The sequence below is a fragment of the Haemaphysalis longicornis genome, unplaced genomic scaffold (assembly GCF_048455015.1).
Source record: "Haemaphysalis longicornis isolate Haplotype H1 unplaced genomic scaffold, Haemaphysalis longicornis Haplotype H1 scaffold_2, whole genome shotgun sequence".
Lineage (NCBI taxonomy): Eukaryota > Metazoa > Arthropoda > Arachnida > Ixodida > Ixodidae > Haemaphysalis > Haemaphysalis longicornis.
This window is the reverse complement of record NW_027526295.1, coordinates 136217064-136242803: the sequence shown is the minus strand read 5'-3', so window position 1 is coordinate 136242803 and position 25740 is coordinate 136217064. Positions and strand designations below refer to the sequence as shown.

General features: G+C 46.0%; 1 protein-coding gene across 1 annotated transcript; it reads left to right on the top strand.

Moving 5' to 3' along the window:
• Window positions 1-947: 947 nt before the first annotated feature.
• On the top strand, window positions 948-25486 carry LOC144167416 (uncharacterized). The gene is made up of 6 exons (XM_077696685.1): window positions 948-1167; window positions 15367-15446; window positions 15514-15597; window positions 19374-19406; window positions 19534-19578; window positions 25330-25486. Exons 1-6 carry the CDS (start codon window positions 1020-1022, stop codon window positions 25360-25362), a joined length of 423 nt encoding a protein of 140 aa, XP_077552811.1. The 5' UTR covers window positions 948-1019; the 3' UTR covers window positions 25363-25486.
• The last annotated feature ends 254 nt before the right edge of the window (window positions 25487-25740 follow it).

Here is a 25740-nt window from a genome sequence, read left to right as displayed (position 1 = left end):
AGAAGATACGGCTCTACGCCGTAGTTGGAGAAACACAGTATCTTATCTTAAGGCAATATCGGGAGCAAAATGCACGCAAGAATTTTGAGGCAGATTGCGCGGTGCAGCGCGGTGAAGATTATGTTGAAAAGTGTCTCACTCTTCGAGAAAGAGATAATGTCGAGTTGACACGTGTGTCCCGTTACCGCTCCTGTGCGTTGAAAGAATGAACTTCTGAGGGTTTTTGTTTCCTTCTGTTCCCTTCTTTTATACTGCATTGCTTTGCGTTCGACCACCGTGTATAAAGCAGGTTCCCCGATCTGTTGATTGATTGTAGGGTTTAACGCGCCGACGCAACGCAGGCGATGAGGCGCGCCGTAGTGGAGGGCTCCGGATTAATTTTGACCACCTGGGGATCTTTATCGTGCGCCGAAATCTCGTACACACGGGCGTTTTTGCTTTTCGCCTCCATCAGAAAAGTGGCCGCCGCGGCCGGGAATCGAACCCGCGACCTCGTGCTCAGCAGCGTAACGCCTTAGCCACTGAGCCACCGCGGCGGGTGTTCCCCGATCTGTTAAAGTCATTTAATTATAATTAGAGCAAATGTTGGTTTTCTTCTCTCTCGGTCTCCTCTTTTAGGCTTCCGCTTTCTTGGAACGTCAATTTTCTAATTAAAACAAAACTGCGAATGTTTACCGGCTGCTAAAGCAGGTGCTTCAATTTAGCTTTTTCGAAATTGTGTCCCATAATAAAATAGTTATTGCACTGCCCTAGGCCTCAGTGCTCTACCGACACATTGCCACGAAGGTGTGGGGAAATACCGGTTTGACGTATAGTGTTGAAACAGGAACGTGCACGCTTCTGTGCATATTTGCACGCCAGGCAGGCTGCACGGAATACTCATCAAAAACTGTCGTGAAGCTTAGTTCAAATATGGGTTGGTCCTTTTCCTGTAAAGCTGAGAAAACACCAGAGAGGTAGCGTGGGATAAGGCTGGGGAATAGAGCAGAACACTTTTACTTTTGAAAAAAGAAGTCGCCATGGTCGCCTACGTGAAGCACTTGCTGGCCTTCGTTTTCGCGTTTTCGACAAAAGTGTCATCGGCGCCACCCAGCTTCGATCCAAAGCTCATTCTAGAGGTCGTGAAGACGTTTGACCCCTCCATGCTGACCCCTTCATGCAGAAAGGGTAATGTACATCCCGTGCAATATTTATTGATTAAAACCTACCAAATCGGCAATAAGCCCGCGAAGAAATGTATCGTTAAATATTGTGCGTGATTATTAACTGAAGAAGTGTAGCGGATAAATGTAAGAAATGGAAGTTTATGCGGAATGTCTACAACACGTGGCTACCCTCCGCGGTGGCTCAGTGGCTAAGGCGTTGCGCTGCTGAGCACAAGGTCGCGGGTTCGATTCCCGGCCGCGACGGCCGCTTTTCTGATGGAGGCGGAAAGCAAAAACGGCCCCATGTGCGAAATTTTGGCGCACGATAAACATCCCCAGGCGGTCAAAATTAATCCGGAGCCCTCCACTACGGCGAGCCTCATCGCCTGCGTTGCGTCGGCGCGTTAAACCCCAGAAATCAATCAACAACACGTGGCTGTAACTCTGGCTGTTTTGCATAGCATTCTTTTTTAGATTCAGACAGAAGACGGGGGATTTAAACAGGCCGGTCTCACAAGCATAAAGCCTGAGTCACCGGGATAGCACCGTGTTTTAGTGTGATGATAGGACACTCTACCATTTACGTAGGAGAAGGAAATGAACCTCTAAATAAATTAGTAGCGTACCGATGGGACTCGCTCAGAGGTGCCACAATCTTTTTTTCAGAAGCCTGAGGAAGATTAGCCTATTATTTCTGACGTAAATGTTAGTCAGTAGCCACAAACCTGCGTTCAAATTTGTGCGCCCGCATGCGGCCGTCCTCCGACACGTTGAGCACAGGCTTCAAAGTAAACAGACACACAGTAAAGCCCGACCGGGCCCGAGCGGTTCTAAAGCAGTTACCATATCCCCTCAGCAACCACGCATTTTGTGACACGGAAATTAAGTTTCTGATATGTGTACAGACGTTTCTTCCTCTTGATGAAGTCCAAGAAGTTGAAGAATAATTCATCACGCCATATATTTTCCGCTAAGAGAAGACCCAGGCCACAACACGTTCCCGTGAATATTACTTCGAACAGCACTAACACTTTTGCCTCATTCCTAATACTGAAGTTTTTATTGTGCTTCTTGAACGCAATAATTTCATCGGTATGTCTACCTGCTTCTTTCTTGCTCTACGAAACCAGCCGGCCAAAAATCAGGTCAAGAAAGGCTGAACGGAATGTATTTGTAGGCAAGACCAGTAAAAACTACTAGAACACTTGGCATGGCTAATACTTGTGAACATTATTCAGCGCAAAGGAAACCTCAGGCCTATTTCAGAGAAAATAAAGTACTCCGGGGTGCAGAAGTCTGGATTACACAGAAGCAGCGGCCGAAACGCATGGCAGCGCTACCCTGCGAAAACGCTTCTCCAGCTGAGACAATGGCTGGACAGCATGCTTTATCTGCATGCGTCTCCGTACACGCGCATGAGTTGATTGATACTCTGTTAGTAAACATGCAGACCACTTGGTGTCGCTTCGGCTCCGCATGCTGCTCGCCTTTTCAGATTGATCCCGTTGAAAGGCTGAATTTCAATTTTATTTCTCGGGGCGCGTTACCGGTTACCTTCGTTTTGTTCTTTTTACAGCGGAGCTGTTTAGGCAGGAGTTTCATCCATGCCTGACGTCGCCTAAAGCTTAGCTCAGCAAAGTGAAGAGGAGGAAAATACTAGGCAAAGAAGTGTGAGGGGAAGCGGCAAGGATGCAAGGAGCTGGCCAGAATGTGTGGCGAGGGCGTGATAAAGATTAACAAAAAACACACTCGTTCACCGATCACTGAACGTTAATTTATAGGTAAGCCGCGTCCTGCTAGAACGCTTTAAAATGGCACGACACAGGCGCAGCCAAAGCCAATCCACTCGGTCCTTTCGTGTACCAAGGGCGTATCAAGTCGTGGTAGCGAACGAAGATGGCGAAGATGCGTGCTGTTAAAATAGGCCACTCATAGTGTGCTTTTCAGCAGCAGAGGCTCTTTTGCGTGGTAGCGCTGCAATGCGTTTCGGATGCTGGTGGCGTGAAATATAGAATTTCGCTCCAGCAATACATAGCACACAGTACGTACGTTCGTTTGAAAGAACGTACGGAAATTTGGTCTGTCTGTATGTCTGCCTGTCTGTCCGTCTGTATCTCTGCCCCTCGATTGAGCCGCATAGTAAAAAGTTTAAAGACTCCTTGAACGAGACGATTATGTAGGCGAAGCATCTCTAAATAACTACATCTGGTGACAATGTTATTATGTGCAAACATTGTTGAGCGAAAATAAACAGTCATAGCTGAGACAACACATCAATACATAAGCGACATTTGCATTGTTCCTTTTATTACAAATTTATGGCTGCTTGATTACAGGGATATCAAAGAAAATACACGCTTTAAAGACATTTTTTACCTAAACGCAAGACCAGTGCTGGCGGCGCCCTCTGTGTGCGGCTTCCAAGAAGTTCCACACTAACAAAAAATTAGCGCCCTTCCACTCTGTGAAGAAGGATGACCTGCGAAGCTCGACGCCGTCCACGGAGTACACGAAAGTAAACACGTTTGTTTGTAATTTGCGATGGAGCATACGTCCTCGCCAATAATCTGAATAAAGTATCGCAGGACCCAGGCTTTGTACTTGCGGACAAACACGGAGCTGCCTGTGTCCCTCCCGCGTCGTAAGCATCTTACTGTTTGTGTAACACACCAACCCTATCCGCACTACCACTAAGGACACAGGACAGGTCTCATTGAGCAGTTTGACGTCTGTATTTAAACGTCGGGCCAGCACAACAGGATATGTCATTCATCAGTAAGGGCATGACACATATAGCTGCGCGTGGACGCCCTCCTCCAGCTCCCACTATTCTCCACTATAAAGCTGCGCATGCATAAACCGGTAACAGGTCATGTGCCCGTGCTTAGAAGTGACGGGCACAGTCCAAAATGTCCCTCTGAAAGCCCTTAATCTGAAGAAGTGATATCGGCTTACGCCAGCGTACCAAGCGGGCTAGTTGCTCTTTATTCAGGGGGGCGGGAGGAGGGACCAGGGGGGGGGGGGGGTTTCCCCGCTATTCGACGAGCAGGAACTTGAGGCGGTAACGGTGGCTGAAGCAGCTTTCCGTTGTTTTGGCACCTATTTGCGCTTCTGTTTGGACCGACACTTCCTACAAACTAAGGGCATGCATCCGTTCCAGAATGATTTAAAACCTGGGAACCCTTGACCTCTATTCTCACGTACAAACCTGTGGTACGTTTCTGTTCCCCTTCGTAGGCGTCCTACTGTCTGTGTAACAAGTCAACCCAGACCCGATCCACCCGATTAAAGAGGACAGCCGACAAAGCGCATTGAGACATGTCGTTTCGACGTTTAATACCCGCGCCACACGTGCACAAAAAATTACTTTAAATGGTCAATGCCTTAGGTTTTAATGCCACTATTTCGCTGCTACACGCAAAAATCTAATTCCATTAGCTCTAATGTCATTTTTGGTTTAAAAAGGTTCGCACAACTCACTTACCTCCACGAAAGCCTCAAATATGCCTACCCTCGAACGCGATGAGCACCAAATGAAACCAACGAAACTCTCAGCACCAGAGTGTTGCCGCGGAAACGTAGCTTAACCTCGAAATAAGGCGATTTTTTATGGGCTCTTAGTGGCGAAGTTTTAAAGAAGACGAAGTTTCCTGAAGTAGCGGCAAAAGTCGTTATACTTTTTTGGATTTAGCTACAACTTGCAGGCGATGGCAGCTGATGAAGCGACTTTTAGAATTGGCTCACACCATATTTATGAAAACACTGTTTCTCATAACGTTTTCTTTCACAGAAAACATTCGTAGCCCTTGTAAGACGTTTTTCTCTACATTAAAGTCTTAAAATATGAGTGAATTTGGTCATATACACCATCGTGCCTAGCACATTTAATGCCTTTGCGGTTTCACGTGTGACGGCAATGAGACGGCGTATATGGGGCGTGGCGGCCGCCTTCGTTTTTGTTTTTGCGATGAGCTTTTTGAGAATGTGCCAAGTTCGGCGGTTGCTCAGCGTGCCTTGTAGTTGGTCGCAAAATTGGTTCTAATTCTGTCTACTGAGATTATGTGCATATTCGGCGGCCTCGGCAGTAATTTGAGCTACACAGAGCTTGGGGGAATAGGCTTCTGCGAGCCTTCCATAGGTGTAGGAGGTGCGGATCAGTGTCAGGGTTATCGTTGCTAAGCTGAATTATTTTGGAGTGTTTGGAAACCGACTGGATAATTCCTTCTGACCATTGCTCGATGCAATCCAAGTGTGGCGGCTGGGTCTTCTCACGGAATGCTTTGCCGTCATTGATCTTTGCTTTTCCGAGGCGTTGCGGGGTTCTGTAATGGGCAACAACAAATTGTATTATATAGTCATCTCTCCCTAACGTCTAATCCAGTTGGAGCCACTCCAGATTTCTGATGTTATAACATAAGTTGAGATCAGGTGTTGTGCCCCTGGATACACTATTTCCTATTATGGTTGGGGTGGTTCGGTCATTCCAGAGAGTTAACTGATATTGCTGCGCCCTGTTGTACACGTCTGCTCCCTTTTTGGTGGTTACGCGATTGCCCCAGGCGTAAATCTTATTTGGGCGAGCATTAGGTGCTGTTTTCCGGTCAAACGCCTTGTGGGGGTTTTTGCTGTATTCCGGGGTACCGTGTCCTGCGGTGGCCACCCGCACCCTCTCCACCAGGCTACGCTGGAAGGAAAGGTTGGGGCTGGTCCGCTGTGCCACCCACTCCTCATTTGTAGGTTGGAGATTAGGAGTAATGGACGGCGTTTTTTGACATCCCTATACCGCATGGAACAGGGTGCCAGGATGGGGGGCAGTATTTGCCAGAGGGAGGTAGAGGGTGGGGTACATGGCATAGAGTAGTGTATTCTGGGGGTGAGAGTTCTTTTGCAGTGGTCAGATTATTGTAGCTTCGGTTCTGGATATATATGGCTGGGGTGTTTGGTATTTTAGAAGTTGTTGGCGGGCGAGTTGGCGCATCTTCAACGTAAAGTAAAAAACTCCGCAGTTTTGGACGGCCACAAAAAGGGAGGAAACACGGGACAGGGGTAAACTTGCAACTAACATTTATTAAACCAAAGCCACATATAAGTACATCCGCAAACACCGCCACGGCGCATGCTCAAAACTAAATCGATGGTACTTCGCCTAACAACAATAAAAACCAACAAATCAAAAAACTTAACTTCGGTCATCAATAAATTTTATCTCACTGTTGTGCAACCAGATCGACGTTTCGCTGACGCACTCATGACCCTGCTTTTTTATGTAATATGCTTCATGTCTCTCCCGCGCCCGGCTATCACGGCACCGACAGAAGACCTCCTTCAAGAGTGGCTTACACGGCTTACACGTCGATGCCGAGCAGTGAGTGGGGAGATGCCCTCTCGCGCTGATCTGTATCGATAATGCATGCTCTCGTAATCTCACATTCACGCATCTGCCCGTTAGGGCTCACGTAAACCTTGCCACGTGTCAGCGGTACTTGATAAACTACGCCCGTGCAGCAATCAGCGCATGAATGGGTGTGCTTTTTCCGCACCCTTTTAGTCCAGCGCGACATTTTTCGATGCGCGAGCACATCCTGCCCGGCTTGACCGGTGCTGAAAATTACACCTGAACGCCATACCGTTTCATGACCTTCTTCAAATTGTGGGGCGCTTTGTGCACACAAGGCACAACTTCACGTTTGTTATTCTCGCGTTCTCTTTCAGGTTCACGACTGGTATTTTCGGCTTTCACTTTCTTTAGCACCACCTCCATCGCTGCTGACACCACCGAATTGGACAATTCTGCCTCCTCTAATCTTGCAATTTGTGCATTAAAGCTTTGGGGCACTGTGTGTGAGCGTGATCTTTTAACAGCTCACGCGGTATACTGGGGAGCTATCACCCGTTTCACCGTTTTAGAATGTGCCGATTCACACGGCAACAATTCCTTTTTGGACCTTCGGTTATATTTCCGGCACAGATGACTGTCACAGAAGATTATGGTGATGTCTCAAAACTGAATCGTGCTGTTATTTGTTAGCTCATGCGTGAAGGTTAGACCTTTGACATGGCGCCGAAAGACATGAAATGCATCTGCGATGGCGTCGTCATACGTTGAAATGGCTCGATTTGTAAATGTAGAAGAAAATCATCAAAATAACGGAAAACAGTAAGAACCTGGTCACTGTCAAAACCTTCGCTGACTGTTTTGTCAAATTCAGATAAAAAAACATTGCACAACAAAGGAGCAACACAGGAGCATATGCAAATACCTTGTTTCTGCAGGTAATGGGCTTCGTCAAACTGAATAAAAGTAGATTTTAAGTAAAATTGTAGCATCTCTAAGAACCTCTCTCCCGTGAGCCCGGCTGAATTCTGAAAAGCTACTTCACCGTTGACTTCAATACATCTTTTACCATCCTGAAACAATGCAGCGTGATGGACAGAATAAAACAAATTTTCGACGTCAATGAAAAAAGCATGTCAATGGCATCGTTCGACTGTAAGAAACTAATAATACTATCCAAGTTTTTTTGTTTCAAACGGGTCGTACGTGTTTAAGCCCTTCAAAGATTTCTGCAAAAACCTGCTAACCTCGTGCTGCCAGGTACCTCTTTAGCTCACAATCGACCGGAATGGGATACCCTCTTTGTGCGTCTTCACGGTGAAAAACACGTTCAAACAGTCTCCTTTGCTTCTGTTACCGCGGAAGCCAATTTGTGCAGTTCCATTTCCTTGCAAAGGGAAACGGCCTTTGCCTTAATCTTTGCAGTCTTCCCCGACACAGGTTCGATGTTCTTGCTGGCGGCGGCCGAAGCCTTGTCGTAAAAAAACCCTGATTGCGTCATGGAAAACCCCCCTTAATTATCTTGTTGCAGTAATCTGAGGTCCTGTGTTGAAAAATTCGGACAATACCTGACGTGGGGTCCTTTCGCTTTGACTGGTCGCCAGACTTCCCAAGTGTCTTGGAGAGGCTGTCCACGCCATCCAGTAAGCACCTCACTTGGTACCCTGCCTCTGCTTTCTTGGCCCGTCTCCGGTTGAGGTTCGGCCACTCATGAGTTTCCAGAGAGATTTCAACGCAGAATTTGGGACCTTAAAGTAATGTGGTCGAAATTTCGTCGGGAAAACGGCAGCACCAAGCGCGAGAGGGCATCTCCCCACTCACTGCTCGGCATGCACGTTTAAGCCATATAAGCCACTCTTGAAGGAGGTTAAGGTCTTTTGTCGGTGCCCTGATAGCCGGGCGAGGGACATACGTGAAGCATATTACATAAAAAGGCTGGGTCATCAGTGCTTCAGCGAAACGTCGATCTGGTTGCACAACAGTGAGATGAAATTTATTGATGACTGGAGTTAGGTTGTTTGATTTGTTGGTTTGTATTACTATTATGAGAAGTCATCATCATCATCATTATCATCATCAACAGCCTATCTACGCCCACTGCAGGACAAAGGCCTCTCCCATTATTCTCTAATTACCCCGGTCCTGTGCTAACTGTGACCAATGTATCCCCGCAAACTTTTTGATCTCATCTGCCCATCTAACTTTCTGCCGGCGCCTGCAACGCTTGCCTACTTTAGGTATCCACTCTGTTACCCTTAATGAACAACAGTTATCTTGCTCTCGCATTACATGCCCTGCGCACGTCCATTTCTTCTTCTTAATTTCTACTAATATGTGCTTAACACGCGTTTGTTCCCTGGCCCACTGCGCTCTCTTCTTGTCCCTTAATGTTACACCCATCATCTTCCGTTCCATTGCGCGCTGAGTCGTCCTCAGTATAAGTTGAACCCTCTTGTTAGCCTCCAAGTTTCTGCCCCGTAGGTGAGTACCGGTAAGATGCTGCTGTCATACACTTTCTTCTTAAGGGACAATGGTAGGCTGCCATTCATTATCTGAGAATGCCTGCCGAATGCACTCCACCCCATTCTTATGTTTCGAATTATCTCTGCCTCATGGTTGGGATCCGGGGTCACAACCTGGCCTTAGTAGATATATTTGCTTACTACTTCCACGGCCTCTCCACCTATCTGAAACCGCTGTTCTGTCCCGAGGTTATTGATCATTACTTTAGTTTTCAGCATATTATTTTCAGGCCCATGGTTATACTCTGTTTGTCCAGTGCCGTAAGCATGCTGTGCAATTCCTCCCCCCAGTTACTTAACAAGACAACGTCATTAGCAAATCTGAGGTTACTCAGGTTTTCTCCATTAACTCTTACTCCAACCTGTTCCCAATCCAATGTTCTGAATACTTCTTGTAAACATGCTGTGACTCACATTGGAGAGATTGTGTCTCCTTGTCCGACGCCCTTCCTTATAGGTATTTTACTGCTCTCCTTATGGAGGACGATGGTAGCTGTGGACCCATTGTAGATATCCTCTAGTATTTTTACATAATGCTCATCTACACCCTGGTTCCGTAATGCCTGAATGACTGCTGCGGTGTTGGCCGAGTCAAATGCTTTCTCATAATCTATGAAGGCTATATATAGGGGTTCAGTATACTCAGCACACTTATCTATCCCCTGATTGATCGTATGAACATGGGCCATTGTTGAATAGCCTTTGCGGAACCCTGCTTGTTCTTTAGGTTGACTGAAATCTAAGGTCACAGAAATTCTGTGAGCGATTACCTTTGTAAGTAAATCGTAACCTACTGACAGAAAGCTGACAGGCCTGTAAGTTTTAAAGTCCTTAATGCACCTTTCTTTTGGCTTAGGATGATGTTCGCGTTTTTTCAAGATTCCGGTACACTTGCGGTCATTAGGCATTGCGTATACAGGTTTGCCAGTTTTTATGTACAATTTCTCCGCCACCCTTCAAGAGGTCTGCTCTTATCTGATCCTAACCAGGTGCTTTGCCCCCTTTCATCTCTTTCAAAGCCTCCCTTACTTCTTCGGTCGTTACTGGTGGTATGTCTATCTCCTCTGAAGTACTTTGTCGTTCGGCATTTTCCTGGATGTCCCGGCTGCTGCAGAGATCCCTATAGACCTCCTCGGCTACTGTCACTATTTTATCCCTATTTGTGATGACATTGCCTTGCTTATCTTTAAGTGCGTACATCTGATTTTTCCCCACGCCAAAACGCCTCTTCACTGCTTTCAGGACACCTCCGTTCTTTGCAGCGTATTCGATCCTCTCCATGTTATACTTCCGTATGTCAGCTGTCTTAAGTGTATTTATTATGCGAAGTGCCATCTGTTGAGTTTTGAGCATGCGCAGTGGCGGTGTTTTCGGGTGTAGTTATATGTGGCTTTGGTTTAATAAATGCTAGTTGCAAGTCTGCGCCTGTCCTGTGTTTCCCCCTTTTTGTGGTCGTCCAAAAGTGCGCAGTTTTTTACTTTACGGTGTTTGGTATTGTTGGCGCGCCCGTGCCGGTAGTGGGCGAGTATTTTGGTGTTTTTTCGCAGGGGCATAGACTTGACGATGTCGTCAGTTTGCACTTTATCACTTTCTTTGGAAAGGGCCCGGTGTGCATGAGCGCGGGCAGCGGTGACTGCCGGCTCATTTCTCTTAAGTATTCGTGGCCAGCTCAACAGAAAATCTGTACTACTGGAATTTGATTAATTTGCTTTATTATAGCGAAGGCTGGCAAGGATATTCATCTGATTAAGAAATTGCGGCATGCAGCTTCGGAGTCTCTGAGTATATCTGTACAGTCTTCGCAAGTGATGCCGACTATGGCGATAGCAACTTCTTCAGCTGTTACTATAGTGTAATGGTCGTGAAGGCGGTTAATTTTTATTTGTTGGTGTCGGTCACACTGGCAGCGAAGGCAGATTTTTGGGGGTATTGAGATTCATCTCCGCACCAAATGAAGATCTGATCACACTGTACATAGATTTCTCGTCCCCGCGCTCCTCGTCGTGCCTTGTTATAGATCGCGTACATGTTACGTGGGATTGGCGCCACTCTGATGTATTGTCGAATTGGCCCGGGAAGCGTATATACGTTTCCTAGTCAGCACAGCCAAGGGACCTATGGCGCCATCTAGGGGCATGTTTGAAGCTATGTGCACGTGCTTGTGACCCTCGGCTTAATCGCTCAGAACCACTTGGTCTCATAGTGCAGTAGTTCCGCTCCAGCGAAACAAACATCCGAACCCGGGCTCGAATCTCGTTACCGCTTTTAGGGGCGAAGCTCCTCTTGCTCGGGCCCTGTCCCGTCCCTCGTTGCTGCCGTACACGGCAGAATGATGATGATTGTGGCAGGATCCCCCTAGGGATTGGCCAACCAAAGATTGGCCGAAGAGGTCAAAACGTTGAACGCGTTCGTTGCTACCCAACAAGGAGGATAGGAGGAAGAAGAGGTTGTCGTTCGTCGCCTGCAAGCTCCAATGATTGGCGGCCGAAGAGGTCAAAACGTTCAGTGCGTTCGTTGCTACCCAACAAGGAGGAGAGGAAGAAGAAGAGGTTGTCGTTCGTCGCCTGCGAGCTGAAGACACGTACCATGGGTACGCGACCCAAGACGCTCTGCAGAAGGCGACGGCCTAGGTGGCTAAAATGTCCCAAACCGAATTCGCCAACTTACCCATGGAGATTCTCATCGTCCCAAAGAAGCCCTACATAATCACCACAAACATCGACGTCGTCGACGGGCTTCTCAACGGAGCGGTGGAAAGCTTGACGTGTCGAGTCTTTATGTAATGTGTGTTCGAATGTTTCACGGTTTTACCGATAAGCATTTTAGCTTCGCCCCTCTCATCATCATTCACTTTGTGGAGACGGCTGGATTTTTTTTTCATTTTCAAGGGTTTGTCATTTTTGAATATTAGGATTTGTTATCACGCATATAATTTATTTATGACATTTTTATGCATTATAAGTTGGATTTCGGGTATCTTCGCTGCCTTTCGGTCAGTTTTAGGCACTGCTTCTATTACGTTCCTTCGGGTTGGCCCTTTTGGTCGGTTCCGGATATTTCTGTTGAATATTTTTCTGGGCGGTGGTTTTCAACCAGTGCAGGTCCGTTTTGGCTGTTATGTATTTCATTTCGTGTGGTTTTGTATGCTTTAGGTACGTTTATGCTCTGATATAACCCCCATAAGCAAGCTCAGATGACGGCTGGCTGTACTGACTAAAAAACGCATATGCGCGCCCGGGAATGCTTCTCTCGTCTTGCTGTTGGGGGGTCTAATACCCTAGCTGACAGAAGGTCGCTCTATCCGTGTTGGTGAGTTGGAGGCGTGTGAATTTATCTGATAAATTAGATGCGCTTCTTGGATTTCTCCCCACATATAGTGGACCCCCAGTTGTAGTAACTTTTTGTTGCCACTTTTTGGGCGTTATCCTAGTGCGGTTTTGTGAGCTTGCCGTATCGCTGTGTTCAGCTTGACTTGTTCGGGAGGAGTTGGGGGGAGGGGGGGGGGGGGCTTTAGGGCTATGTACGCAGCTCTTTACTTAATCCGGCTTATAAGATGTGAAAAATATTTAGAGCAGTTATGTAAGGGTTATGGAGCTGTAATGTTTGGTTGAGGTATTTTGCGACCGCTATTCTAAGTACTGAATGTGTTGGTTGACTACGTTCTGCAAGCACATAAGATTTGGAAAAAAAAATTGTCTCCAATCCACGCTGTTAAGGTGGTTGTGAGTTGTGAAGTAAAGCTGCAAACAACAGCTACAACAATTGCCAAAGCGACGTCACTTGAATTCACACACGTGGCTCTAAAAAGAGTGAAACCAGAGATTCTGCCTGCCGTTACCTGGAATTCGCGGGGGTGGCGTCCCGGACGTAGCAGCAGCGTCGGGCACGGCAGGGCAAGAGCATCCGCCGCCGCCGCTGTAGCCCGAACGTGAGTCGGGATAAAGAAAAAACGGAGATGAGCGTCTTTCGAAGGGTGAGACAGCGGAAACTAGCCATACTGATGTGCTAGCTAGGAGCTACACCACCGCGCGACACAAGCGAAGACACCGAAACAATTAGGCGTGTGAGCTTAGTTATTACCATTTATACCGATTTAAACTAGTTAGTTTAGTAAGTTTAAGAATGGCGAGAAAGCTGAGGGAACTTTTATAATCGCTATTTATCCGATCCAGTTGCTACTTTCGCCTTTTGTAATACATCTTAAACCCCAACCGAATTGGTATTCACCCAGTTATAAAAGAGAGTCCCATTCGTGGCTAGCAGTGCGCAAAAAGTAGCGTTTCTCTAGCGGCCAGATGTCTGTACGTGCTTTGTATATTTTATTATTCCGCCCTGCAAACCAACCCTTATTGTATGTTTGCCGTACGACCACTTGAGTCCCTCGGGTACGGGTTACCCTGAAGGTACTGTCGAACAAGTAAATCAAGCCATGCGAAGGCAGCGCGCAATGAACTTGGCGCAAGCTGCGCCAAAACAGGCCCAAAACAAGTGTCGCTAAAGCAGACGACAAAGCCGTACCGCTTACGCTGCCGCTTGCCAGCCGGCACTTCCGCGCGGGGAACTCGGGGTAAATTCGCCGTGCCATCTACAGTGTGCTCCGTGAGTGTGCTATTTATTTATTTATTTATTTATTTATAGATACCTCAAAGACCCCAATGGGTTTGGTTTTACATGAGGGGTGGCGAAGCACGAAAATTGCACAACAACCGAACAACAAACAAGAGAAAAAAATCCAACCGAACAAGGATATTACGAATACAGAGGGTTTCAAGCGCGCTATTTTCATAAAAAGCATACAATGCCGACAAACAAAGTAGATAACACCACTAAAGATAATCGCATACATGACACAAAACTAATTAGTGCAATTTTGTCCTCTTTTCAAGCAAAAAACTGTGGTTGATTCCTCTGTCATCGGAATCGCTAAAACACGAAAGTGAGATATGTAGCAATATCTGCAGCTGAGCATGATTTGCGGGTGCGCGGATGTCTTGTGGGTGTGCTTAGCGTGCGACGTCCTGCTGGCGGGTCGCTTCGGCAAAGTTGTAGTGGCGTCATTTCCGTGACAGATATGACGTCAGTGAAACCTGTGTGTATCCCGGCATAAAACCCTCACTTGATAAAGTTTAAAACCCGAAAACGAACAACCCGAAATATATCGTACTCTTTAGTACTAAAGGTTGCGTCCCCGCAAGATGACCTTGTGTGCAGGAGTGCACCCTTTACAGGCCTCTTGCTTTGTTGTACTGGCGTCACTTCCGTGACGGATGTGACGTAAGTGAAATCTTCGTGAATCCCGGGATAAAACACTTCCGTATTAAGAACATTTTCTTGTTAAATCTATTGAATAACAATGTAGTATTTGGTGCGGCCATGTCTCTCTAGACATCTATGCAAAAATAAGGCCGTCAATTCGAACCCGAATAGGCTGCGCCACTGATATTTTGAACTAGAGCAACCGCGGCGGCACGCTGATTTGATTGATTGATTGTGGGGTTTAACGCGCCGACGCAACGCAGGCGATGAGGCGCGCCGTAGTAGAGGGCTCCGGATTAATTTTGACCACCTGGGGATCTTTATCGTGCGCCGAAATCTCGTACACACGGGCGTTTTTGCTTTTCGCCTCCATCAGAAAAGCGGCCGCCGCGGCCGGGAATCGAACCCGCGACCTCGTGCTCAGCAGCGCAACGCCTTAGCCACTGAGCCACTGCGGCGGGTGGCGGCACCCTGTCGCCTAGCACGCGACCGGAGGAAACGCTCCCCGTGCCTACCCACAAGCCTCCGTGGAACAAAGAAGATAAATATATGGCGGGCATTTTGGATGATGACTGAGTGGTGTGTGTGGTGCGCTGACAAATGAGAGCATCATGATTTCATAGCTCAGGTCAGAAGCGTAGAACCTGTCGCTGCCAATGACGAAAAGAAAAACGAGGGGGAAGCGTACAGCGGCCGTCCGCTTAATGTCACGGCCGGATGAAGTGCTGCCAACTGTTTTTCAGTGCTGAAGAAGGTAAAGAGGAGGCTTCGCGCTGCAATTGTTTGTGAGATTGGGAAAAAATTCCAGGCTGAACTCACAGCTTTTTCAATTATCAATTTCATGAAATTACCTACTGCTTTTCAATATCAGCACATTTTATTCGTCACTTTCATTTGTTCGAAGTTTCTATATTTCAAACACTGACGGCATCTTCTTCCTATTACAATGAGCGAGCTTTTGCTGTGTTACTAAACAGGGGATCCTTGACAGGGAGTGCGCACTTTTACTTAATTGCACCGAACATTATTTAGCGTGTAAATGGGAAGTGACGCAGAATAATAACACCGTAGCTGTATTCTAATATCTTTACTTTTCTTCAAACTGCAGTATTCAACGAATGCAAGGCGCATTTCGTCCCGCTGGTTATGCAAGTTGAGCAGTTGCTGAAGAAATCAAGTGAACTGCTCGTGAGTACAGGATGATGAGTTATTTTGATTTTAGGGCAATATTTCCGATACCACTTTTTTTTCTCAGGCATTAGAGTGCATCCAGAAGGAGCTGTCCAAAGGATTCCCGCGCTTCGACATCGAGTGTGTTATGAGCCCCGATTTCACCGAGGTAAGCAAACACAGTTTGCAGTGCTCTGTTTAATTCTTCATTCTCTGGAAATCCTCAGTGGTTTAAAACCCAAGGCGAGAAAGATTAGCTTTACAGTGCGTTTCTATAAAATCATAATGTCATGATGAACTGCATAGAGTACACTCGATTACAAACTGCACCTATGCAATCCTACTGAACGTGTATTCCGTCTGACAGCTGTTGGTGCAACTCCAAGCGAATGGAAAGGGTGACAGAGGATAAACGATAAACTTGTTGGAACATCTTCTCTGTGGAGGGGATCCTCTGGACGCGGCTGTCTCCGTGAAGCTTCTTCACCCCTTTGGAATCCTTGCTTGAAAGTGCCGCACGAACCGCGGCTTTATGGAGGGCTAGGGCGGTATGATATCCGGCGTTTTCGTGCACTTCCATGCCCTACCGTATGTGTTGCGGGATGACTGAATGCAGGTGCAGTTGAATTGATATTTGGTTGGACGGATGGGGCATTGGGAGAGAAGTACCAAGCTTTATGGTTTTCTTAAAATTCCTAAATGGTTTTCTTAAAATTCGATACTGGGGGCACGCAAAGGTCACCTTTGCAACTAAGTTACCTGGGAAGGGGGACACAAAGTGAGATAATTATCGGTATCAGCCGCCCAATTGACCTAAATTCAACAACTAACTTTTTTGTCGACTGCAGTAAGTGATTACGTTTTTATTAAAAGTTAGAGGCAAACACCCTCGCGCGCGTTCTTGGTAAAGGTTAGGTCGAAGCTGCTTTCGAAAGGGCCGTTTGACGTAATTCGAAAGTCTCGTGTGAAGTGCCAACAGCATAATGGTTTATAACCGCGCCTGCTGCAATGGGAGCACGTTCCTTCACGTGTTTTTTCCCGGTTGCATACAAATGTAGCGAAAATGCTTGCGGAACCAATCACGGTCTACCACAGCGACCACAAAGTGATTATCACTACCATTACACTAAAGTAATAATAAAACATACCCCCCCCCCACCCCCCTCAGCATGTTGCGTGTTTGATACAGCTTCGCTGGACATTCACGTTTGCAGGGTGGGATGGCGGTCAATTTTTTTTTATCTTTGGAAAAGTACTGTGCATTGGGTGTACATTCATCTGGCGACCGAGCACCGTTATGTACTATTTCGAGGTGACTTTCGCTCAATGACCATCGAAGACGGAGTGTGGTGTGCCCTGCGCTTACACGCGACGGACAGAGTGCACGGAAGCGTTGGTAGTGACCGCACCATCTACCGCCACCAGTCGATGTGTGCGCAATACGATCGCTGGAGACATGTTTCCCTGAGCTCACCTTTCTTTTCGGTGGTTCGCCGGGCATAGATTCCACAGATTGCATCACGCATCTATCCGTCTGCAGCCGTAGCGGGCACTTCAGTTATCGTCTGCCCTCAAAAAGTCTCGAACGAGGCGTTGTATGACTGTGCTTTTCATTATCGTCAGCGGAGCAGACAGTTTCGCTTGAGACGCTTTGTAACGCACATTTCTTTTGAGAACGTTACAACCAGGATGCCTTATGCGTATATGCATATACAATCAATTGAGCGTGTCTATTCTAACAGGTGATCTGTACACATTTCAACGGGTTTTATTCAGCGTCACGGTCGTATGGCCGGCAACAGAAGATAGAAAGCGTCAAAGTAGAGAGTTGAGAATTAAAGTAATCACTTGACTCCACAGGGAGGTTAAACGGATGTGGAAAGGGGGCGAAGAAAGTGAGCGAAGTGAGAGGATTGAACCCAACTAAAAATAACGATTGCGGAGAACTTCGTTGAATAAGAGTGGTGAAGCGCGAAGCATAGGAGAATGAAAGCAAATCATAGAAGCACGGAATAACATTGGTCCAAATCAGCTGCTTAGGTGTATCAGCATGCGCTTTATATCCTTTTTTATTTGTGGGAACTTCACTACAGCTAACTCAACTCTATTTTATTCTGGGTCGCTTTCTGTGTCATGCTGCTCGATACACGAAACTTCAACATTTATTTCGAGTAAGCGACGAATGTCTCAAGGTAGTGTACGCTAGTTTCAGAAATTTCGAGTTATATGCCACAATTAAAAATGAATTAAAAACACAGACGTTTGCAACGGCTTTCTCAGGTAGTGTCGTGTGAATATATAGTAAATAGAAAACAAAAAGTCAGCATAGGGACTTCCTGCTAAGCACAATGTACCATCTCAGCTCTTAGTTACGATGTCATTTTGCAGGCGAGTGCCTATCTTCAATCCCGTCCCTCTTTCCACGTCCCCTTTTCCAACAGATTTTTTCTTAGATGCTGGTGTTGTATGGCCGAATGGTGTCTTTCGCCTAAAAACAAACCTCCACGGGGACGCCATTTACGTAGGCATCGTCGTACTGTGCGGTTTGGTAACTTTGAGATATGAATATTGTGCTTTTTTTTAAAGAGCGACAGCTATTTGACGCCCGATCCTGTTGTTTAGCGGCGCTGTCGGTCTCGTAATTACCGAGCGAACGAAGAGGACGCCGAAGATAGACGAGATACAGCGAGAAAGTGAATGATAAAAGAACGGCAAAAGTGTGAGCGGGAGGGCAGAATGCGGAGGCCGCACCAGACATTTTCGGCACGTCGCGACGAGCTTGGAGATGACACAATAGTTGCGCGTGCTGTGGTGCTTTGACCATGACGCGATTTCTTCCTGGGGCGAATGAAATGCTTTGTCTGAGGCTGCAACAAAACGAGCCGCCGGTGTCAGAATACACATGTGCGCGCCTGTGAAGCAGCAGTTCGGCGCCGCGCAGCGACCGCAACAGACCTGAGGAACTGGCTTTCTACATACGTATACTTAGGTGTGTCAGCAATGTCCATCGAAATCTTGGGCACGTTTGATGAAGTTGACGGTCTGCGTGCTGCAGTTGAACAGCAGCTTGCTGGTAGAGGCTGTCTACTTCTCGCCTTCCACGGTCACACAAGGCGTAGTGCACTTCCTCGCCTTAACCTGGCATGAAGCGGCCATCAACCTACACCCATGTTTTTAGTGGGAAATTTAAAAAAGAATTCAAAGCAAAACAGAATTTATTACTACTTCTGTGCAAGAACATCCCGTTCGTCTCTGTCGTACTAATGCCTCCCAAGACTGTCACCACCTCGCGAAATACCTGCATAGACCTCGTCTTTGACATCTGTGCGTAGTTACAGCAAGCTAAACATATATTTGTCGCCTTTTATGAACATACAACCTCCTTCGGGATTATTAATGATAGGGAAAGGAGTGTTTTATGAAAAAGGAGCGTCGTGTGAAGAACAAAAGTGGTGCGTAACCAGACATATATATCTGTGTGACATATTTTGCCTCAACATATTTGCACAGGCGAAACAGCTAAACAGCTGTGCTCCTACTCCGCGTTTGGGAGTATGGTAATCGTCAACCCCCTTTTCTGAGAATTTATTTATTTTTCATTGTTTTGTATTTCTCGGTTGCTGCCGCATGGTATATGTGTTTGAGAAATCCGCACATTTCTTCCGGTGCATTCCGGCGCATAAAGAATTTGCTGGGTTTTACATATTCGCCGCCATTTTTTGCCAATAAGTAAGCCAACGAAATCATCGCAGTGGCCCGCTTACACCTACGATTTTGACCGAAACCATCAACAAAATTTTTACCCACGTGTACGTTACGCACTGCGATTTAAGTTGTTATGCCACTGAACTTGGTTTATTTTGGATTTATTTACCCATTTTCAGATGTTCTAATACCTGTGGTCGGTGTGCGGTTTCTTTAATAGCTCTATTTCTTTTGTTTCAGGGCATCGAATGCGCCGAAAATCCGGAGTTTCTGGTAAACGTCAGCGCTGCTAAATATCTTGCGGGCATAGTGTCGACCATTACTATAGTAATGCTGATATAAATGAACACTTTCTCGGGATTATCTCCAATAATTCACGAAATGTTTTGTTTCTATGAAGGAAGTTGTTGGGCCGAAGGGTGCCAAGGCGGTTGGGAGACTCACGGCAAGTACATGAGCACATCTTCAACAAGTGTGGTGCCTTTAACCCTTGTACTTTTGTTTTAAACTCTCTAAGTCAAACGACGCTCAGCCTAGGGCAAGCTTGAAAATCAAAGGTTAGGGTAGCAAGGGCGTGTTCATTTTTTATCTAAGAATCAAAGAAAAATTGAATACAAGTGCAGCTAAACCTACATGTAACGAAGTCTACCAAAATTCGCAGTTTTTCGTTACATTCTGGTTTTTGAGAATTGCAGTTTTCGAGTAAAGGCTGGCGTGAATTAGGTAGAAACGTAACCAAAATGCTAGACATCAGTGACGGTGAACTCACCCTTGGAGGGTTTACTTAACTGTGAAAAACTGTGTGATTTCCGCCTGCTGCTTTCCCACGAAGTTAGCCGCTACACAGCATTCCAAATAAGCAAGGTCACTCACCCACCTATTTAGAAACGTAACTTAAGAGTAACTTTTGCTTTTAATGCTTTTCGGTGCTCCAACGGGTTTCAATGACCAAACGTATGCTGAAAGGGCGCCTTTTCATTAACTTCCTGCTCTTTTCCGCATTCGAAAATGGTGAGAGGGTGCTAACTGGGATACTGCACCGGGCGGTGGCGCTGTTCTTTCTCGCCGGCGGAGACTGCCTTTGAAATTGTCAGCTTGTCTTGTAAACACGACACTTTTTGATTTCTGGCAGCACAAATCATCCCCGACGAACCGACACCACAAATAGCAGTGGAGACGCGCGACTCCACGCCGAAAGTAGGCCTAGCACCTAATCGACACTGCACTCACTCGTGAAAATGCACGGGAGTTTGCAGTGCGAGCAAAATTTGTTAATTAGTGAATTTATCCGGACGATTTTTCAGAAAAAGTAGATAAAACAATGGCTCATCAGCTTAGCGAATCCTTTACATCAACGTTAACCGTTGCGACGCATTCGTTACCAATACGTCGCAAAAACATAGGTTTCAATGGGGCTGGCAATGTGGAATTGAAAAATATCGTTCACTAGAAGAATTCTTTACACAGTCGTTCGTTACATCCAGGTTTATCTGTACCAGAAACCATGGCGGCGACTCCGTACCCTCATGGCTCTCGAAAACCTCGAAGCACAGATGCAGTAGACTCGCCATAAATAAATCTCGGAGGAACCTAGGACTGGGTTTATCATAGCTTTGAATCATCAGAAATTCTCATAAATGTGACTTGGGGCAGCATACTAAATTGCGTTGTACTGAAACATTCACAAATATTTAGCAATGCAACATTCACAAAAAAAAACTCAAGTGCCATTCACCCACTGAAACAAGTGAACAAATAACAAATGGTTGACTGTCTTGCTTTGCATAAGAGTTCAAAACTAAGTTTTCGATGCTAACAAGGGAAGCCAGGTCAATGCGAGAGTTCTTTATTTTTAGTGGTCAAGAAATTGCGTATCTCAGCTATGTGCTTAAATGCCCGTGTTCTGAAATGCCATTGTTGGTTGTGGCTCTTCTTCACTGTCAGTGCCGCAATGTGCTGGCAACACCTTCTTCACAATACCGTCAAGGGTGCATACGCACAGATCGTCATCTGCAGCCGCATAATCCGTGATAATGGCAATTACTTCGTCGGGTACTTGCTCTCAGGAATGAAAGCACAAGACGGGTTTGGGCATCCTTATTCTGGAGGCAGTGGGCCAAAGTGGCACTGGTGCAATAAGGGGCGCTGAATACCAGGTTTGAACAGTTATATATCGCACATGCAGCAGATATTTCCTGGCAAGAACAAAGAAAGAGCACGAAATTACCGAATTTACGCAATGCAGAAGCTTCCATTTAACACCATTAAAAACCACTGAAAACATGCAAGCCGACTAAATTTTTATATTCGTTTGAATTAACCGACACTTCGAGTTATACGAGTTCCAGTTATTGCGATTTTACTGTAGTAATACAAAATAATCTTTGATGATGACACTCTTACCGAAGGTGAATATATGCAACAGCACAGGCGATTGGACAGCCTGGCAAACGAAACTATTAACCAGTGAACACAGTGCAGGTGCACTCTCGCTTTCCCGGGTTACTCGTTGTCATCATACGAGTCCGCAATCTAAGAAAATGCGAGCACCAAGTTACAGGGAGAATCCATTTCTTCTGACAAGCTCTTGCTTACCCAGGTCAAACGGACGTTTCCGCTGCGGGCAGAAAGTAGAGAATACCCAAACAGGCACTGATTACGTGGCAATATACACATAACATGTCATGCTGACTCCTGTAGGATATATTTAGTGAATTCAGCGACCTTGGCTTTACTCTTTCACGACCTACAGCGTAGTTTGACGACCACTTTAGAGTGCAGTGGAATTACTTCCATTACCATTTTAACCCCGATTCTCACACCATGTGCTCATTCCTATGTAAGTAAAAATACAGTAATACCTCGTTAACTTGAAGTAGTAAAAACCGGGAAATATTTCGAGATAAGCGGATTTTCGAGATAAGCAAAGTTGCACGAATTGCCATGAAATGTCGAGTTCTTTGCAGAAAAGGCGCTACTTAGCAGCTCTTCACCAGCGGCTTCCAATCTTCCTTTTCATAAAGGTTTTAAAGAGAAAAAGAACACACAGGAGACGATCACGGGCTGGGTTTTGTAGCCCTGCAATTTTACTTAGCATAAAAGAACTGCGTAATGCTGGTCTGCTTTGCGGTCGCACTCGGGCCTAGTAAGAATCTTCTAGCTGCCTGACGCATATCATCAGCCGATCTTCCCCGCCGCTGCACTCCACCTTATTTCACAGCAAGCGCAGCAAATTCACCTTTTCGGGAGATGTCGGCACCTCTCGAGGAGGTTCGTCGTCATCGCCCCCCCCCCCCCCCCGTCTTCGCCGTCCCCTCCTTTTGCTGCTATTTCAACGATTTCGGCGTTCAAAAATTCTCCAGTCACGCGCGCATACTGCTGTACCTTTGCGCATGTCTCTACCGTCACATGACGTGCCACAGGGTTGCGTGACGAAGTTCATATGCCTCTAGGCTCAGACTTCACGCTTGGGGAAAACATCGGCTTTGTGATAGGCGTGGCTAAACCAGAAAGAAATTGAGGGACTTATGCGCGGCAGCATCGTACGAATCTTGTGAAACCGTCGGCGGCGGCGAAATTTTCGTTCCCCTCTCAGTAAAGATTTCGAGATAACCGCAGTTTGACCCAAAAATACTTCGAAATAAAGGGCTACGAATACATGGGACGTATAGGAAATGGTTCGGTGCCTCGGAAAATTTCGACTTAGGCGATTTTTCAAGATATCCGAGTTCGAGTTAACGAGGTATTACTGTAAACCGACAGGGATTACATTCAACCAAAGGATATTTGAACGAAACGGCACTGTTAATCTACCCGCCGGAAAAAATGCAATCTATTTTTTTTAATAATTGTTCAAAGTATGGTTGGACTTATAGAGCTGCTGTTACTTTTTATCTCTGGTGAAGTCTTCTACAGTGACGTCCAAAACACAGTGTGTGTGAGAGAGAGAGAGAGAGAGCGAGGGTGAGAAAACTTTATTGGTCATCTTTGCTGAGCATAACCACCCGAGAGCGAGTTTCCGGGTGGGCGCTTCGTCAGACGACGGCCAGAAGATCGTGGTCCTCAGCGGCGTATTCCGGCAGCTGGACGACTGCAACTTGGACTTCTGAAATGGAGCTGAGCAGTGCCGCCTTCCACTGGTTGTTATTACTGACGTGAAATTCATTGTCAGCTGGCCGCGGTTTAAGATTACAGGCGCAAAGCATGTGTGCGAGTGAAGGGGCTGATAGACAGCAGCGCTTGCATACGCCCATGGCAGGTGTGAGAATGTTGCTCTTAGAAATAAAACATCCGGCAGGCAGGCTGCCGTTGCCATGCAGTAGGTTTCGCCTTTCATAACATAAGAAGTAGCAGCAAATGATGGAAAATGGGTACGCCATTGCCATAGTTTGCACGAGGACGGTGGCCATTGTGGCCATTGTAACGCACAATGGCTTTCGGAAATAAACATTTATCATGTAACTGTAAAAGTACATAAACCTACAACTAAAAAGAAATTGCCCTTTCTCATATGTTACACATACACCTCAGATTTTAAATTGCCCTGTCCCGTAAATAGCAAATATCTAACCAGAATAAACAATTGATCTAGCAAGATTTATTTTCTAGTTGAAAGCTTTTTGTGACATAAAAAAAGATATTTGTGATTTCCCTAAAAGCCTTGACAGCAAACTTTCTTCTGTTCAACGAGCCATGCAACGAAAAATTGCAGGCGTAACACTTCGGGTAAGAAAGCAGCGCTGTAACAGCGTTATCAGAAATAAACCACTGTTGAATGAATTACAGATGCACTTAAGCGACAGGTGGGGGGTAGGGCGGTGGCGTCATGCAGATGAGCGGCCTGAGTGTCCATATAAGGGAATGGTCGCCAAGGGAGAATGCAGAAATTAAGCAAAATACATACTTAAACAGAGATGGACTAAAATAGTCGGGGGGAAGAAATAACTCGGCAAACTCACAATGGAAGCTGCGGAAATCTTTGGAATATTTTTTGTACTGCGGAGATTGGATTGGAGAAACGTTTATTGTGCCTGCAGTAAAGCGCTGTTATGGCATTGCTCAGGTCTCTCCTCAGCTCCATGCAATAATTTTTCGCCTTTTACTGCGGAGAAAAAAAGTCAGTTGGATGATGACGAAAATAACGGCATCCACCCTGATTATGAATATGATGATAATTATATTCACGATGAACCAGTTTTAAAACGCATGCCACTTTTCAGAATGGGAGGCTAATCACTTCAAGAGCACAAAGCTTACTAGCTAGTACTCCATAGCAATGACTCCAAGAGCTACCCACCCCCCTTTGTTCCGAGAATGTCACTAACTAATCCAACTACAGTAGCCGGCCGTTTCTTCTGAGTCCGAAAATTCGGATTTGCTGGATATTACGGACTTGCTTGAGGAACCGCAGTTGTCCCATTGGAGTAATAACTGAATGATTTTTCAGACTGCTCTTTTATTCCGACTATTTTTTGTTCGCCTCCAGGTCCGAAAAATCGCTCGGATACTGTATTGCTGCTCTGCGCCATTTAGCAATTAGGAATATACAAAACACACACTTTCCCGCTAACATAAAGGCACACAATAGGAGTCAAGATGTCAGGTGGCTTGCACTGGCATTACAGTGCCCTACACGTTTTACACGTGATATTCATATAAACGCTTTGATAAGGGTGCTGTGCGCCTCTATATAGCTTGATAACTCCCCGTCAAAGGTAAAAATGTCGTTGCAGTTTAAAGGATGTGTACAATAAATGTGATACACTTTTAAGCATTATTCATTACGGAAGGCATGCCGCCTATATAAAGCATGATTCAAGGTTTCCCTGCCGCAAAAACTGACATCTAGTCAGAACAGTAGAAATGGCGTGCCCCGCTTTTAATTATCCGCTGTATGTACACAAAAGAGAGCTGTATAAGCAAGTGAACCGTTCAACCTTCATTGGCATGTGCTGCTACAAAAAGCCGGGGAATAAATCTTGCACTATTATGGCATCAGTTTACAGTTGTCTTGGTATTCTACTTTTATACATCTGATACCCACTGAGGCATACATAAAATGCAACTTCGCCTCACATGCCTATTAGAAGAGGTAATGTATACGCTATAAAATCCAGACAAAACTCTTCCGCTTTGTATTCCTCAGGTTTGTTGGTGCACACAAAAACTAACATATTTTTCCCTCTCCCTTTTACAGGAGTGTATAAGAGATGAGACCCCCGCCGCCTAATATTGCTGCTTTATATCCAGACCTGCCCTAGCACGTGAAGGCACATATCGTGCCCTCGTTGGCACAGGGTGATCTTATTGTTGTAGTACCTATTTGAGTCTGGCGTAAAAATAAAAGCAAAACAATGGGTACGTTCTTATTGCACTGATTTTTCCGTATGTGTCGCACGGTGCATTAGGCACAGACAGTTTGGTCACATTTCAAAGCTTCACGTCTGACCTATGAAATAAACAAAGAACATAAACTGACCTACCCTGTTCGTTTAAAGAAGAACTGACATGCACCTTCAACTCTGAGATGACAATGTAAAAGGCTTCCGTTATATATGCAGAGATCCCCAGCAACAGGTAAGAGTAAACGTTCAGTATAGCATATTTT

What these genes read in the sequence shown, in the direction of transcription:
- LOC144167416 (XM_077696685.1), top strand. Translation starts at nt 1,020, where the DNA reads ATGGTCGCCTACGTGAAGCACTTGCTGGCCTTCGTTTTCGCGTTTTCG. An exon ending in AGAAATCAAGTGAACTGCTC is followed by an intron (nt 15,447 to 15,513) that starts GTGAGTACAGGA and finishes TTTTTTTCTCAG; the next exon opens with GCATTAGAGTGCATCCAGAA. An exon ending in AGGCGGTTGGGAGACTCACG is followed by an intron (nt 19,579 to 25,329) that starts GCAAGTACATGA and finishes TCCCTTTTACAG; the next exon opens with GAGTGTATAAGAGATGAGAC.